The sequence below is a fragment of the Lemur catta genome, chromosome 6 (genome assembly GCF_020740605.2).
Source record: "Lemur catta isolate mLemCat1 chromosome 6, mLemCat1.pri, whole genome shotgun sequence".
In the NCBI taxonomy this organism is placed as follows: domain Eukaryota; kingdom Metazoa; phylum Chordata; class Mammalia; order Primates; family Lemuridae; genus Lemur; species Lemur catta.
This window is the reverse complement of record NC_059133.1, coordinates 33,410,157-33,426,209: the sequence shown is the minus strand read 5'-3', so window position 1 is coordinate 33,426,209 and position 16,053 is coordinate 33,410,157. Positions and strand designations below refer to the sequence as shown.

At 35.1% G+C, this 16,053-nt stretch overlaps 1 protein-coding gene across 1 annotated transcript in view; it reads left to right on the top strand.

Moving 5' to 3' along the window:
• Positions 1–16,053, top strand: part of METTL25 (methyltransferase like 25) — a 78,051-nt gene that overhangs the window by 36,383 nt on the left and 25,615 nt on the right. The window contains exons 6-8 of the mRNA XM_045553296.1: positions 5,860–5,954; positions 6,874–6,903; positions 11,238–11,311. Coding sequence (XP_045409252.1) covers positions 5,860–5,954; positions 6,874–6,903; positions 11,238–11,311 — 199 coding nt within the window. The remainder of the gene's footprint in view (positions 1–5,859; positions 5,955–6,873; positions 6,904–11,237; positions 11,312–16,053) is intronic.

Sequence of the window (16,053 nt, the reverse complement as noted above, 5' to 3'; positions counted from 1 at the left end):
TTTTAAGAGATGCCAATGAATTATCCATTTGGATATGGTGGTTAGGCTACTGGTAATATATAACTAGATCTCACAGAAGAGGAGAGGGTTGTAGATATATTTTAGGAATTGTAGTAGGGTAATTAGTGTCCTCCAAAGTTGTATCTACCCGGAGCCTTAGAATGTGACCATATTTGGAAACTGGGTTTTTACAATTGTAATTTGTTCAGATGAGGTCATACTGGATTGGGTGGGCCCTAAATCCAGTAATTGATGTCCTTATAAGAAGACAAGAGGACACACAGAGAGAAGACTGCCATGTGAAGACTAGCAGAAACTGGAGTAATGTAGCTATAAGCCAAGGAATGACAAGGATCACCAGTAAACACCAGAAGCTGGCAAGGTAAGATGTAATGAGGGATTCTTCCCTAGAACCTTCAGAGGATGCATGGACCAGTCAACAACTTGAGTTTGGACTTCTAGCCTCCGAACTGTGAGATAACATATTTCTGTTGTTTTAAGTAACCAGTTTATGATAATTTCTTACTGCAGCCCTAGGAAACTAATACAGGAATCAACATTTTACATTGAGGTATAGATAAGATGACTTAGGGAAAGAGTATAGATAGAGCAAGGGTTGCAAACTGGCTGTCATTGCCAGAATGTTCTCAGATTAACTTTGGGCAATTTAAGCAGTCTTATTATGCCTACCTTGTGCTTTAAAAAGCAGTAGAAGAGAAAATTGGATATTGAAATGCAAAAGAAAGAAATTAGACTCCTATCTCTCACCATATACTAAAGTGAACTTAAGGTGGATTAAAGACTTAAACGTAAGACCTAACACTATAAAACTCCTAGAAGAAAACATAGGGAAAAACACTTCAAGACATCAGTCTGGGCAACGATTTTATGGCTAAGACCTCAAAAGCACAGACAACTAAAACCAAAATAGACAAATGGGACTATGTTAAACTAAAGAGCTTTGGAAACAGAGTGACGAGACAACCTGTTGAAAGAGAAGTCTGTTGGGAAACCTAGAATTCTCTTTTCCCCTTGAAAAATTCCCACCCCTGCCTTTCCCCTATGACAATACTCATAGCTTCCCCACTGTCTCTCTGGGACTCTTAGGACTAATCCCATCATGCCTTATATACCTATTCATATAAGCCACCACCACAGCCAGGTCTCACAGATCATCCCTTATTTTCAGGACCCTAATCTAATGTATCTCCATATGCCCTTTGTTTTGACTAAGTCTTCCACTTCTCCCCAATTCTAAAATCCCTCTACATCCTGTGGAATTCACAGTCAGTTATTGCTAACATTGCCTACTTTCTCTGAAAGTTTCTTTATCGTCTTGTCTGATCTAGCTCTTTACTAAAGAAGCACACTCCTCATACACCTCAAACAATGGGTTTTTCTTTCTCACAGTCCTTTCATGGGGTAATTGGCCTGCTTACTTCTTATTGCTACTTCTAGACTGTATTTTTTATCTAATCCTGTATAAGAAATCACCCCAAAACTTAATCACTCACAGCCACAAGAATTATTATCTATCATAGCTTCTGTGGGTCAAGAATTTGGGAGTAACTTGGCTATGGGTTTCTTATATTACGGTGTTTTTCTAATAATATGCCCCTTCCAAAGTAATGCATTTTTCAAAAATACTATACCCTTTTATCTCTAATGTTAGGTAGAATTTTTTTCTAGTACAAGTTTTCTTTAGCTTATCAATGGGAGAGGACCTCTCTACACATTTTCAAGAAAATAGACATGATTTTTTTTCCCTGGCAGCCTAAGGTAAATTGCAGACAGTAATATGGTCCACTAATTATAACTTTCATTACAAATCCATTGTTTTTTTTTTTTTTTTGAAGTGGAATTTTTTTCATGTTTGGCAGTAAGTTGAGTTTTTGTTTTTGTTTTTTTTTTGAGACAGAGACTCACTCTGTTGCCCAGGCTAGAGTGAGTGCCATGGCGTCAGCCTTGCTCACAGCAACCTCAAACTCCTGGGCTCAAGCGGTCCTCCTGCCTCAGCCTCCCGAGTAGCTGGGACTATAGGCATGAGCCACCATGCCCGGCTAACTTTTTCTATATATATATTTTTAGCTGTCCAAATCATTTCTTTCTATTTTTAGTAGAGACGGGGTCTCGCTCTTGCTCAGGCTGGTCTCGAACTCCTGAGCTTAAACAATCCACCCGCCTCGGCCTCCCATAGTGCTGGGATTACAGGCATGAGCCACTGCACCCGGCCAGTAAGTTGATTTTTATCTCCTCTTTTCCAGTGTTCAAGTGTTTGTTTATTTTTAGGTATTTGGTTGGGATATTAGAAGAGACTGGAAAATTTCTAGTTGATTATCATTTTTAATTGTAAGATATTCCTTATTATGGTTTGGGGGAGTAACTATGTCTGTTGGAAGCCCAGGGCTTTTTTATTTTTATTTTATTAAATCTTTCCCTAATATTGTCATAGTTTTCTCATTTGATTTACATTTCTACTCAAATATCACATCCTCAGGAAAGACTTATATAGTAATTAGGACAAAACCTATTTAACTACTGTGCTGTGGATACTTTATGGGTGTTCCTGATATGTTGTTTCCTTCATCCCTGGGTTTTGCCTCTGACCATAGTCGGCATCATCTGTTTATTCCAGTGTGATGTACAAATTTTGGCATGTTCCAAGAGTGCTGAGCGATAAAAAGGTTAGGAATCATTAAGATAAAGATTTAGGTCCAATATAGATTCAGAATCAAACTAACAGTGACTTAAACAAGACAGAGGGATATTTCTTTTTCAATCCAGAGGTAGACAATTAGAGCTGGTGTAGAAGCTGAACCAAAAAGTCTTTCAGGAACCCAGGATTCTTCTATCGTGCTGTTCTACCCTCTGTTGCTCTTGTTTACATGGTCTCAGTTGGCTTGCCATCACATTTCAGACAAAGAAGGAATGAAGTAAGGGGGTAGGGTTGGAAAGTGTGGGGGAAAGCACATGTCCCCCATCCCTTCAAGTGTATAACGTGGAATTTGCACACATCATTTCTGCCCACATTCAATTGGCCAAAACCTAGTCTTGTAGTTATCCTAGGGGGTACATGGGAGTCTGAGAATTGCAGTCTCAAATCTGAATTGTTGAGTGCTCTGTTAGTACAAGGAACAAGGAGAAAATGGATTTAGGGGATGGGGAACTAGCTGTTTCATTGGTTAGTACTTTTTGTATAACCACTTTGAATAAAATAGCACACCCCCATCTCCCAAGCTCCTTACTTTTTACAGTAAGATCTATGTATTTCTCTTTTTAGTTGTAAGAAAAACATAAAATACTTATCACAGCCCTTTCATTTAGCAATAATCATGTCTCAGTTAACTTGTAAAACCTCTGATAAAACCCAAACCACTGCTTCAAGTCATCTTGGAAATGGGAGAAGTAGCCCAGTGTCCCTAGGACCTGGATAAGCTTCAAAGGCTCTATGAGTCCTATGCAATTGTAAGTGAAATTGTTTGTGAGCATGTATTTATATAGCTGGGTGGTTAAGAGCATGAGTTCTTAAGTTAGATTGCCTGCGTTTAAATTCTAGCTCTGCCTTTTGCTAGATTTGTAACTGAGGCAATTTACTTAATCTGCCTATGCTCAGTTTCCCTATCTGAAACATGAGAATGGTAGTATATCTATTTCATAGAATTCTTGTACGGGCTAAAGCTAGTTAATATATTTAAAGTGCTTACGATAGTATTTCACAATATTAAGTGCTATATAAATATTAACATATTTTGTTGATATATAATATCTGTACATATTTATGGGGTGCATGTGGTATTTTGATACATGCATAGAGTGTGTAGTGAACAAGTTAGGGTATATACAATATCCATCACCTCGAGCATCTATCATTTCTTTGTGTTGTGAACATTTCAAATCTTCTTCTAGCTCTTTTTGAAACATACAATATATTGTTCACTATAGTCATCCTACTGTGTTATCGAATATTAGAATTTATTCCTTCTAACTGTACCCATTAATCTACCTCTCTTCACCCCCACCCCCAACACATACATTCTGCCCAGCCTCTGGTAACTATCATTCCACTCTATATCCATGAGATCAACTCTTTTAGTCCCCCATATGAGTAAGAATTTTGTCTTTCTGTGCCTGGTTTATGTCACTTAACATAATGACCTCCAGTTTCATTCATATTGCTGCAAATGACAGGATTTCATTCTTTTCTTTCTTTTTTTTTTTTTTTTTTTGGCCAAGTACTATTCCATTGTGTATATATACCACATTTCTTCATCCTTTCATCTGATGATGGACACTTAGGTTGTTTCCATATCTTTGCTATTGTGAATAGTGTTGCAATAAACATAGGGTGCAGGTATACTTTTGATATACTTATTTCCTTTACTTTGGATAAATACCCAGTAGTGGGATTTTAGGATCAAATGGTAATTCTCTTTTTAGTTTTTTGAAAAATCTCCATATTTTCTGTAATTGCTGTGCTAATTTACATTCCTACCAACGATGTCTCAAAGTTCCCTTTTTTCTGCATCCTCACCACCATCTGTTATTTTTTTGTCTTTTTGATAATAGCCATTTTAACTGGTGTGAGGTGGTATTTCATTGTGGTTTTGATTGCATTTCCCTGATGATTAGTTATGTTAACATTTTTTTTCATATGCTTGTTGGCCATTTGTCTGTCTTCTTTTGAGAAATATCCATTCAGATACTTTGCCTACTTTTTAATGACATTATTTGGTTTTTGTTGAGTTGAGTTCTTTATGTTATTATTTATATTCCCGTTGAGTTGTTTGAGTTCTTTGTATTATTATTTGTATTCCCAAGGGGAGGGTCCATATCTTCATCTGATTATCAGTAGGATCTCTTATAAATTTTAATTTAGTACTTGAAAGAAACCTCTTTCACAGGCTTATTTTTATGAAATTTAAACTTTCTCTCCTTTAATCAAAAGTCATCTGGTCCTTCATGGCACAGAAGTTTATTTAGTGGAATCTACCTCAATTGCGTTTTCTTTTAAAGTATTTTCTTGTTTTCAAGTTTTTAGTTCTGTTTTACTTTTTAACCTAATAGAAATTTATGTTTATGTTTATCTCAATTTTCTTTTCATTGTCACAATTATAAAATTTAATTCTATTTTCCAGGCTTTAATTTAAAATAGAAATTGGTTTCTTTTCCTTTTAAGAAACCCCGTGGAACTAAGTTTGAACATCAGCAAGTTGCATATGTAACTCTGTGATTAGGGCTGTAGATATATGATTGAGCAGTGAACATTGATTTTTGTTGTTGTTACTTAAGTCATAAGTGCAGTTGAGCCAAATTGGATCATAGTTGAAAATATTAGAGCATCCGAATATAATGAACAAATAAGAACCTGTACAGCTGTTCTTTTTCTGAAAAGGGAACATAGTGGCTAAAAAAAAATGATGCTTCAGCATTGTTAGGAATGAATTCATATTGCTCTGTAAGTTGCCAAATGTCATATTTAATAAGTCACTTTTTTAAAAAAAAGTCAGGTCAGCAATAAATGATCAGTATCTCATTCGTTATCTCCTGTATTTATACTGAACATGCAGAGTATTTACATTTTAAATTGCTTTTGCTAAATCTTAGAGAAATCGTTTTGGTATCAGTATCAAATTGGTTGGTTTCAGACTTGGAGCTTAAACACAAAGCAGCTGCTGTTGAACAAATACCATTTTCATAACAATATGTTTTCAGTTAACCAATGAATCACTTCCATCACCACTTCCATGTTTAACTACTGTTTGACTTTCTCAATGACTAATTTACTTTCTCAATAGATTATTTACTTTAACTGAAACAGGAAGAATTTTATTTAAATAATCCATATTTTTCCATCTGCAGAATGTACTCAAGAAAAGTGGGGATTTCCAATGTGCCACTATTTAAAGGAAGAGAGATGGTGTTGTGGTCGTAATGCCAGAATGTCAGCATGTTTGGTATGGTTATATTTTTTCCTAGAGTAAGAGCTGTATTTAGATGTTGCAGAATTTATTATTTTTGGCTAATATCATGCATTAAATGCCAAATTTTGAAGAACATCACCAGTAATACTTTTGTACATTGCTAATTATGAAGAAAAATGACTTGCCTTTCCAACATCATCTACTGTACATGTAGTAATGTAACAAATTTTATATATGATTACTTCAATTATTATATAAAATGTACCAAGTTGTAAACACAGAATTAGTTCAGTACTTTCTTCACAGCTCTGTGATGTGTTTATGTTTGTTTGTAGTAGATCATTTGGTTTCCTAAATTTTTATACAATGGGAAAAATATTATTAAATATTAAATATTAAGCTACCTGGCATATGAAGTAACTATCTGGTTAAATAAAACCTTAATTGTGCCTGATTTGACAGGTATCCTTATGTCTAGAACACTTTAGCCCATAGTGTTCTCTGTTCAAGGCACTATGTTGTTTTTGTTTACTAAAAGACAAAATAATAGGTTCATTAAAAATTATAAGAAAATATGTTAAAATATAACATATAAATATATCTGTATGTTTGTATATATGCATAATAATAGCATTGAATTTGATTGTTTTGGCTATACTAAAAGTGAGCCAGGAATATGTCATTTCATTTTTTTCCTGTTTTCTAATTCCTTCTGAAATTCAAGGGCTATATAATTGGAATTGACATTCAAGGATATGTATTTGTGTATATGACACATGTCCATTATAAATCAACCCTAAATTACATGAGCATACTAGTTAATATTCTTTAATGATATTAACACTTTTAACTGCATAAACTTACATGTTATCAATTAATCTTTTTAAATGTCACTTATAAGACTAAATATATCAACAGTCTGTCTTGTTTTTTTTTTTTTTTTTCCTTTAAGGCATTGGAGCGGGTTGCAGTTGGCCAAGGGGTGAGTTAAGAGTGTTTAATCCAAGTGATGAACACAATTGTTTTTCTTTCAACTGCTCTTCATACTTGACCTGCTGATGAACTTAAAACCTTATGGATTTTAATTAATATCACCTCTACTTGTCACTGCTGCGTATTCAGATTTATATGTTTTCCATAAGTTTACTTTAAAAGAGAAATGAACTTTCAGAACAGTAAATTGAGCTTCTAGGAAAATTTCCACATTATGCTCTTATACTAACCTCTCATTTCTTCCTATTATGCTAAACAGTCTGTAAGTATTCCTAAAGAATGCTGCTGCTAACAATTAGGCTTTTGCGGGCTTAGTTCAAGTAAAGATAAACAAGGTCTAGTGTTCAGTATATTATTATTTTCACTTTAGTCCAAAACACTTATTTCAGTTGGTTGTTTGATGTTTTTCCTTATTGACTTGATTAGTCATTAGTTGCAACAGCCAAATGGGTTTGTATATATAAACAGAAGTTAAACATAATCCCCTAAATATCCATATGATTGTCTTATCCTTCATCTTATATTCATGAAACATATTAGGGATTTTTTAACAGTTCTTTTTTGAAACTTTTCCCAAGATCTCTTCTTGAATTTTTAAAAATAATTTCAATAACAAGTATTATTTACTGAGCACTTACTCTAGCCCAGGAACGTTTTGTATGTTATTATTTTTTTAAATGTATTCACTATGCTTATGGAAAAAATTGATAAAAACAGATTCTTTTGAAGGCATTAACATTAGAGCATATGGTTTAAGTTTGTGGGACTTTAGTTTCAAACTGCTGGTTTGCATCTTGTGTTCATCAGTTACTGATTCAATGACCTTGGGCTCATGTCATAATTTCTCTGTAGCTTAATTTCTTTATCTGTAAAGATAGGAGAAATAATAATAACAGGAGTAATAATACTTTTCTCATGCGATTAAATGAAAGAAAAATGTAAAATACTTAAAACAATGTCTACCACGTAGTTCTCAATAAATGTCAGCTGTTATAGGTAATTAATAATTATAATCAGGAAAACATTAGGTAAATCTAACACAGAGCTTACTAAAATACTATTCAAAGTTTTTCTCAGCAATTAAGATAATAAACACATAGTACCATGAGCCATGTGGTATTAATATCCTGTGATACACGGGAAGACACTTTAAGGTAGTGAATGCTGGGATTTGAATCTCTGATGCTGGAGTTCAAGCTCTGAACTACTGTACTACATATCAACTTAGTGGTTCTATAAGGGCCTGGGAAAAGATAAAACCTTTATCATATTAATAATGCCCAATACATTTGTATGGTGTTTTTTAATTTCCCAAGTGTTTGCTCATAAGATTGAGTACAGTCAATCTTATGAGTTGAGTGTTATTCTAAACTTACATGAGAATGATACACAGCAGAAATTTACTGATGTGCTCTAGCTGCCCTAATCAATTGCAGAGCCCCGACTTCCAGCTTAGTCCCCTTTCCACTAGACCTGTAAAATGCATGTCTAATACATATGTTTTAAGGATGTACACTTTATGCTCCTTCTCATGTTTAAAATGCATTAGAGTGTTAAGTTGATTTATCACTTGTGAGGGAAAGAAAGTAAACTCTGAACCACATCTAGTTTATTCCTGGAATAGCTGGGCACAGGCTGCTCAGGAGATGTTGATTCCCTTCCCACTTACCCCCATGTGTATTTACCAGGATGGATACTCCTAGTTATTCCAGGAATGTGCATTTGAAGGCACTTTGTAACTCTCTTCTCTTTCTCTTAGGAAACCACTGTAAAGCACTTACATGCTCAGAGTAACTGGCGAATGATGTTTTACTCTATCCTGCTGTATTTCTCTGTGCATTCTATTTCTGCATGTTCTCTTGCTCAAAATGCATTTGTCTTTTTTAATGTCTTTTTTACAATTTTTAATAACAATATAAATATAATTTATTTCTAAATTTTCTTGATATCATTTTATATAATTTTTTTCAAAAGCATGAGGAGAGTTTTAACTATTTTTACAAGTTTCATATAAAATTAAAGTTTCTATCTATTATAGCTAATCAAACAAAAAATTAAGAACTTGGTAAGCCACTTATAGTACTAATACTAATATTTCACTTCATGTAATAGTAAAATGTCTTGAATTTCAATAGAACATTATAAGAGTAGGAGTTAATGTATGAAAAGGGATTTAAACATTTTGTGAGAGAAGTGAAAGGATTTTCAAGGAAATAAGGGACAGATGATAAAGTAGAGATTTGGGTCCTGTAGAAAAGAGTTACTGAAGATGATAAAATCTCAAATGAAAATATGTACAGAGATACGAAATTTTAAATGAAATGTTTTGGCACAATTTTCAAAGAAAGAAAGTTTTGAGATCAATAGTTTTTGTCTCAAGCGAAGGAGTTGCATTTGGAAAGAGATTTCATGTAAGAATTATACCTTGGAAGGTTATAAATTTTAGTGTGGCCATTCAAATGTGTTTATGAGTCTACTTTCAATGAGTTATTTTAGGACTTGATTTGGGGACTGTGGTATTCCTAACACCATTTCTGTTTTGTTTTTGCTGATTCATATGTTAATTAAAGCCCACACTGACTTAAAATGTATACACAGAGTTGTAAATTGTCTTCCAAAATAATACTACATAGGTAAAACCAAAACTACAATAAACTGATGTCAAAAAACCTACCCTAAAAAAGAAACATAGTAATACGGAATTGCAAAACAAGAATGAGAGAAATGTTTATCCACAAAATCCCCTATGCAACATTGATGTACCATTTAAAAAGAATTTTTCTTATTTTTTTTTTATTTAAATAGATTAGAGGCGGCGAGGGGTCGGGGAGTACAGGTGGTTTTTTGTTACATGGATGAGTTGATTCATAACACCAGTTCTTGCTAGAATCACCATGCCCAACTATTCCTGCCTTCCAGAGGGGATATAACTTGTGTTCTGACACAGTGCTCTGTTAATATGCTACAAGTAAGATGTTCTCCAGTGACTTAAAAGGGCAGTGCCATCAGGGGAAGACCCAGGAAATAATGACTGACCCTCAACCCCCAACTTCTCTTTTTTGTAGTCTCAGCACCTCAGTGTGGTAACTTTAATGTTGGACGGGGGAGAAGGGTAGTAGAGTAGGTTTTCTGCCTGAGCATATAGATAAAATTTTATTTTGTTATAAATTCTATCCAAATTCAAACATGTTTATTCTAGTCAAAAACAGATGAAAATAACACTTTTGGACTCTGAATAAGAATGAAGGAGAATAGAAATTACAAAAAGATAACTCAGTGGATATACACATTCCACTGAACTCTATCTTTAGAACTTGACCAGTCTTTGGACAGTTTTTAGTTTCACCTTGCTTGATTTTTCAAAAGCATGCAGTATTATTGACCCCTCTCCATTTTTACTCATTTTTCCTTTTTTTTTTTTTTTCCAATATTAACTTTGCATGGAAGATGGGTGGTTGTTGCTAACATTATTTTGTGTGTTGGGTATCCTGTACTATGAACATCAAAAGATCTGTGGGGATGTGGGTGGTGTTTTGGTGATTTTTATAGTTTCTTAAGGAGTGCCTCTTCTGTTGCTGCAATGAAGTGATCTTTCTTTTATAAATATTAATAGTTTTTCACCTTCTGCTTCTTTGAAACTATTACGTTTCACTGGGCCTTTCCTTCAGCCATTCCTTCTTTCCTTTTGAAAATGTTTGAACCTTCATGGAACACCTCCCATCCCTCTTTCCCCTAGAAGGGAAGCCTTGCCAAGAGTGCAATCGCTTATCCTATGTCCTTTCTAAGCCTCTACTTTTCAACTCTGCAGTAGCCAGCCAATGCCATCTTTCAGACCTCAGACATATCTTTAGCATTTCTTTCCTTAGGATAGTATCCTCTTCTTCTTGGTGTGAATCATAGTTGATATTATCTTTATTCTACCTCCATTAAGACAAAACTGCATTCTCTTCTTTTTTATTCATGTCCTTCCTGACTCTTACAGGCTCCACAGCTGAGCGGCTGGTCTTGAAGTTTATTTCTACATTTTTAGCTGATAAACACTGCATGTATTCATCAGCCCATTTTTCATTGATTATGACTTTTCTGCCTCATTCACTACTATTTCTTTTGTGGTTTCATCTGTTTTCCTGCAGAGTTACTTCCACAGTGAGAACTAGCCTCAGGGTAACACTTTAACTTGAAATGAAATATTATAGTCATCTTCTATGTTTAGCAACAAAGTCAGGTTTCTAACATTCACTTACAGTTCTGGCTCCCTGGTATTGATTTAATTTCTGTTTTTTATTTGTTTCTTGTGCTCATATATGTCTACATTTTTTTCAGCTGTCTACTGAGTCACTCTTCTATCGTGCCGTTCTTCAGGATATTATTAAAGATTGTTATGGCATCACCAAATGGTATGAGGATTTTATTTTAATAAGAATAACTATATTATATTATAAGTGAACTGACTTTTAGTCTTCAGGTGAATTTATGCAGGGTCACTGTTATTAGAAGAAATATGAATTTGAACATAAGTAAATAAGAAAGAAGCATGCAGTGACTGTATCTTAGGTTAGTCATCAAAATGGAGGCTCTAATGATTCCTTTGTGTTCTAAGACATTGTAATGTTAAAAACATATATATAAAATGTACTTTAGAATTTTTAAAGTATTGAAATGTTTTATATAAGTAATTCAGTGAATATATTATCAAATGAGCAAGAGTTAGCACAACCAGTACAGCATAAACACTTTACTAATTAAACAGGTATTGATTATAAACAACCATTAAGCCAATTCACATCTCCATTGGTAGAATAGTATGTTTTGTTTTGTTTCTGTTGTCCCCAGATAAGGTACTCCTTATACAGAGAAGCAAGGAGTAGAAGAATTTTTCCATAAGATTGGTTCAGCACTGTTGTACTCAAGCATACATTTGCAATTCTGGCAAGTTTTACAAATATCCTCTTACTGATTACAATATTAGGATTCTGATACTCATTTAGTGTAATTGGATTATTTTTCAAATTAAAATAGGCCAATTTCCACGTTCTCAAAAACCAATTCACACTTAGAGATAAAAGAGATTTTTAGATTAGCTATTATTCCCCTGTAAGGAAAAAATATGTCATTTTTACTGATAGAATCCACTATATACAAATATCTACATAGACTGTTGTTTTCAACTGTCATTTCTAATTAGATAACTCCCATAACTGTATCTCAATCTCCATTCTCTTTTCCATATATTTATAAATTTTTAAAATGTCCAAAAGTGAATTTCTCATTTTCTCCTGAAAACTAGCTTCTCTTGAACTCACCCCAATATGCTAACTAACCTTGTTAAAAAAAATACATCCAAATATTAACTGCTTGCCTTCTTTGAACACTCATCTGTTTTCTTTAAGAATTATTATTCCATCCCCTAAGTATATCTAGGCACTCCTCTCTTTTATATGCTGCTCTTGTCTCTTTATATTTTCTCTTTCCCTTAAGATCCTTGCCATGAATAACTCTTGAGTCGTGTAACTAGCTCCCACCTCTTTTTAGAAGTCCAAATTGGCATTTCTCATTTTTATCTGAGCAGCTTTATTTAAGTACCTCACAAATACATCAGATTCAGCTACATCCAAAAATCAAGGTGATCGTCCCAGCCATTCTTTTGCTCTTTCTGCCTTCTCGTGACTTCTTTTGTCATTTCTGGGAATGGCATGACCATTATTAAGCTTTAAAAATATGGAAATTACATTTGATTCTTCTGCCATCATCATACCACATATGTATTATTTGTCAAGACTTGCACGTGTTATGTTTTTTAATCCAGCAATTATTTATTATGTGACAGACCTCCTATCAGGGCATGGGAATTCTGGATTCATAGGACATGATGTCCACACAGGAACATTTTATATTCTAGTCAGGATGGCATGTGTAAAAACTAAAGAAAATGATAGATACCAACTTCCAATAATAGCAGTCTAGATAATTAGGACCAAGCCCACTTCTGAGAAAAGCTAAAAATGCTGGAGGGGTGTGTGTGTGTGTGTGTGTGTGTGTGTGTGTGTGTGTGCGTTTAAATTTGTTTTTAATTGGTTTGAGAACATCAGAAAACCTGTCAAGGAAGTTAAGAATTATAAGGCAAATATCTAAGAGAAAATGGAAACCAAAAGAGGTAAGCCCAGCTTCTAGAGCTGCATTTTCCCCAGAGGCATCTGCCAGTTCTTGAATAAGCAGCTGTCTACCAGTCAACAGAGAGGGTAGAGAGGTTGAACATGGCTATGGCTTTCCATGGAATGACAATTCTAGTGAGACCAAAGGTAAGAGTTCATGGTCTGCCTTGGATGAGGGCTCAGGAGTAGGCCAGGTAAGCCACTAACACCTGGAGTGGCTAAAGTATATCCCTAAAGGTTCATACTGGAAGAGTGAGAGTGAACTAGAAATAGAACAGTCCTACAGTGGACTAAAGCTCCCACTTTGAATCATCTCAAGCTATGATTAAAATATTTCAGATTATTGCTTCTGCTAGCTGCCTGCAAGAAGCAAATGCTCTCTGGACAAAAATAATATAAATCTAAGCCTCAAATTATTATAATTTGGTATATATAGCACCTGGCAGTCAATCCAAAATAACTAGCTATATGATGAAACAAGACAGCATGACCAAAATACAAGATAAACTACAGTCAACAGAAATGAACCTCTAGGAAATCCAGAGAAAGGCTTAAAGTAACTATACTTGACAGACTTCCTCTCTGGGAAAATGGAATAGATGTACTTTTCTCTATTTTTCCACTAACTCCCCTGAACATTATATATAAAACAAACATAAGAAGACTCTGAAAGGTGAAGAGAAAAAGGCAAACTGTTTAGGGATCTCAGGACACAAGGGATAGCCAGTATAAGTTCCTTGGGTTTTCTTTTTGCCTCATATAGCACAAAATTGGAGCTGGAAAACCTAACAATCCAAAAATACCAATGGGCATACACACAAAAAAATTCCCAAACAAAAGCCTCTCTCTAGCCAAAGGACCAAGAAAGGGGCAGCCCCAGAAAAACTTTTAGATAAAACTGTGCCATATTGCAGCCAAAAACTATAGAAAAACCTGTAGCTCCACTCTTACCCATGCCAACAAATGCCACATGGAGAGCCTACACTTCCATCCTTTCCAGGCTATAATGAGGCTCCCCAGCAGCCCCTTTATGGAGTGGTGCTAGAGAAGGCAGTGTAGGAAATTAAGACTTTCAACCCTATCAGGTGACAACAAGCACCCCACTGCCACTGCCATAGTGTGGTAGATTAAAAATAATCTCATTAATATCAGGAACAAGACAAGGATGCCTACCATTTTTGCTTACAATCAATATTAGACTAGAAGTCATAGGTGACATTATAAAATAAGAAATATAAATGAATGGTATAAAGATTGGAAAGGAAGAAGCAAACCTTCTTCATTATTTGCTACTGATGTGATAAATTATATATAACATCTAAAAGAGTCTACAACTTATTAAATCAAAGACCTTAGGAATGTGATCAGGTATTTAAAAATCTGTTTACCCAGCAATAGTTAGAAACCATACTTTTTAAGTACCACTTAAAAATTTCAATAAAAGTTGATATATCTAGGAATAAACCTAACAAAGGATATATAAGAATTCCACGAGGAGTGGCATCACCGAAATGGCAGAGTAGAAGCAATCTACCTTCACTCTTTCCCACAGAAAACCATAAACTTTAATACTATCCAGTGCTAAGATTATCACCATCAATATGCTGGAACGCATAACTGAGTATGTGATGAATCCTGGGGTCAAAGACAACTCAAAAACTGTGAACAAAAGATGGAAGAAATGGTCTTCTTTATCTGCAAGGCCCCTCTCCCAAACCATCAGGCACTCTGTGTAAAAATCCCCCAGGCTCATGGTTTCTCTACCAGCAAAACTGAGATTGAGGTGGACAACTAGCTTCCTATCATCTTTTTTTCTTGCACATGAAAGACATTCCTGCCTGAACCAAAAAGAAATATTGCAAGTGCCTATAGGGAGAGGGACCCTTGAGGACATCTGAATACAGACATTGTAGGTCAGACTAGCAGCCCCAGTGCATGAAACCTGGGTACTGCTAACTATTTCAGACAAAGGAGACACCAAATCTGAGAGAGAGTTCAGCAGCACCATCTTATAGGGGATATGCTCCACAGACCCTCTGGGCATGAACCCCCTAGCCAGCCTCCCCTTACAGCCAAGGAATCCCCTTTGAGACTTCCCTGTCTGGGACAGGCAACATTCTGGACTTTTGTGAGAGCTACAGCAAATCTAAGTCCAAGGGAATCATTGGACAAATTGCGTAGAGTCTTTATAAACGTGTCAACTAGAGAAATCAAGCAAACTCAGACAGTAAAAACTGGAATAAAACCTGGAATAATCCTTCAATGTGAAGACAGACGTAAGTCCATAACAAACAACAGAAAACAGGGAACCATGACCTCAGACTGACCCTAATGAGAAGGCAATATGTGAGTTCTCAGATCAAGAATTCAAAACAGCAATCTTGAGGAAATTCAGCAAACTCCAAATCATACAGAAAATCAATTAGGAAGTTTATCAGAGCAATTTAACAATTAGATTGAAATAATTTTAAAAACACACACACACACAGATATCCTGGAACTGAGAAATGTATTGGCTGAACCAAAAAAAATGCATCAGAGAGTCTCAACAGCACAACTGATCAAGCAGAAAAGAATTAGTGAACTCAAAGACAGAGTATTTGAAAATACACAGTCAGTGGAGATGATAAAAATAAGAATGAAAGGGAATGAGGAACACCTAGAAAATCTACAAAATAACCTCAGAAGAATAAATCTAACAGTCACTTGCCTTTGTGTTTGTCCATTTTTGTGTTGCTATAAAGGAATACCAGAGGCTGGGTAATTTATAAAGAAAATAGGTTTATGTGGCTCATGGTTCTGAACACTATACAAGAGAATGGCATCTGCATCTGCTAGACTTCTGGTGAGGGCCTGAGACTGCTTCTACTCATTGCAGAAGGCAAATGGGAGCCAGCATATGCAAAGATCACATGGTGAGAGTAGCGGCAAGAGGGAGGGAAGGTGCCAGGCTCTTTTTAACAACTCACTAGCCAGCAAGGGCATTA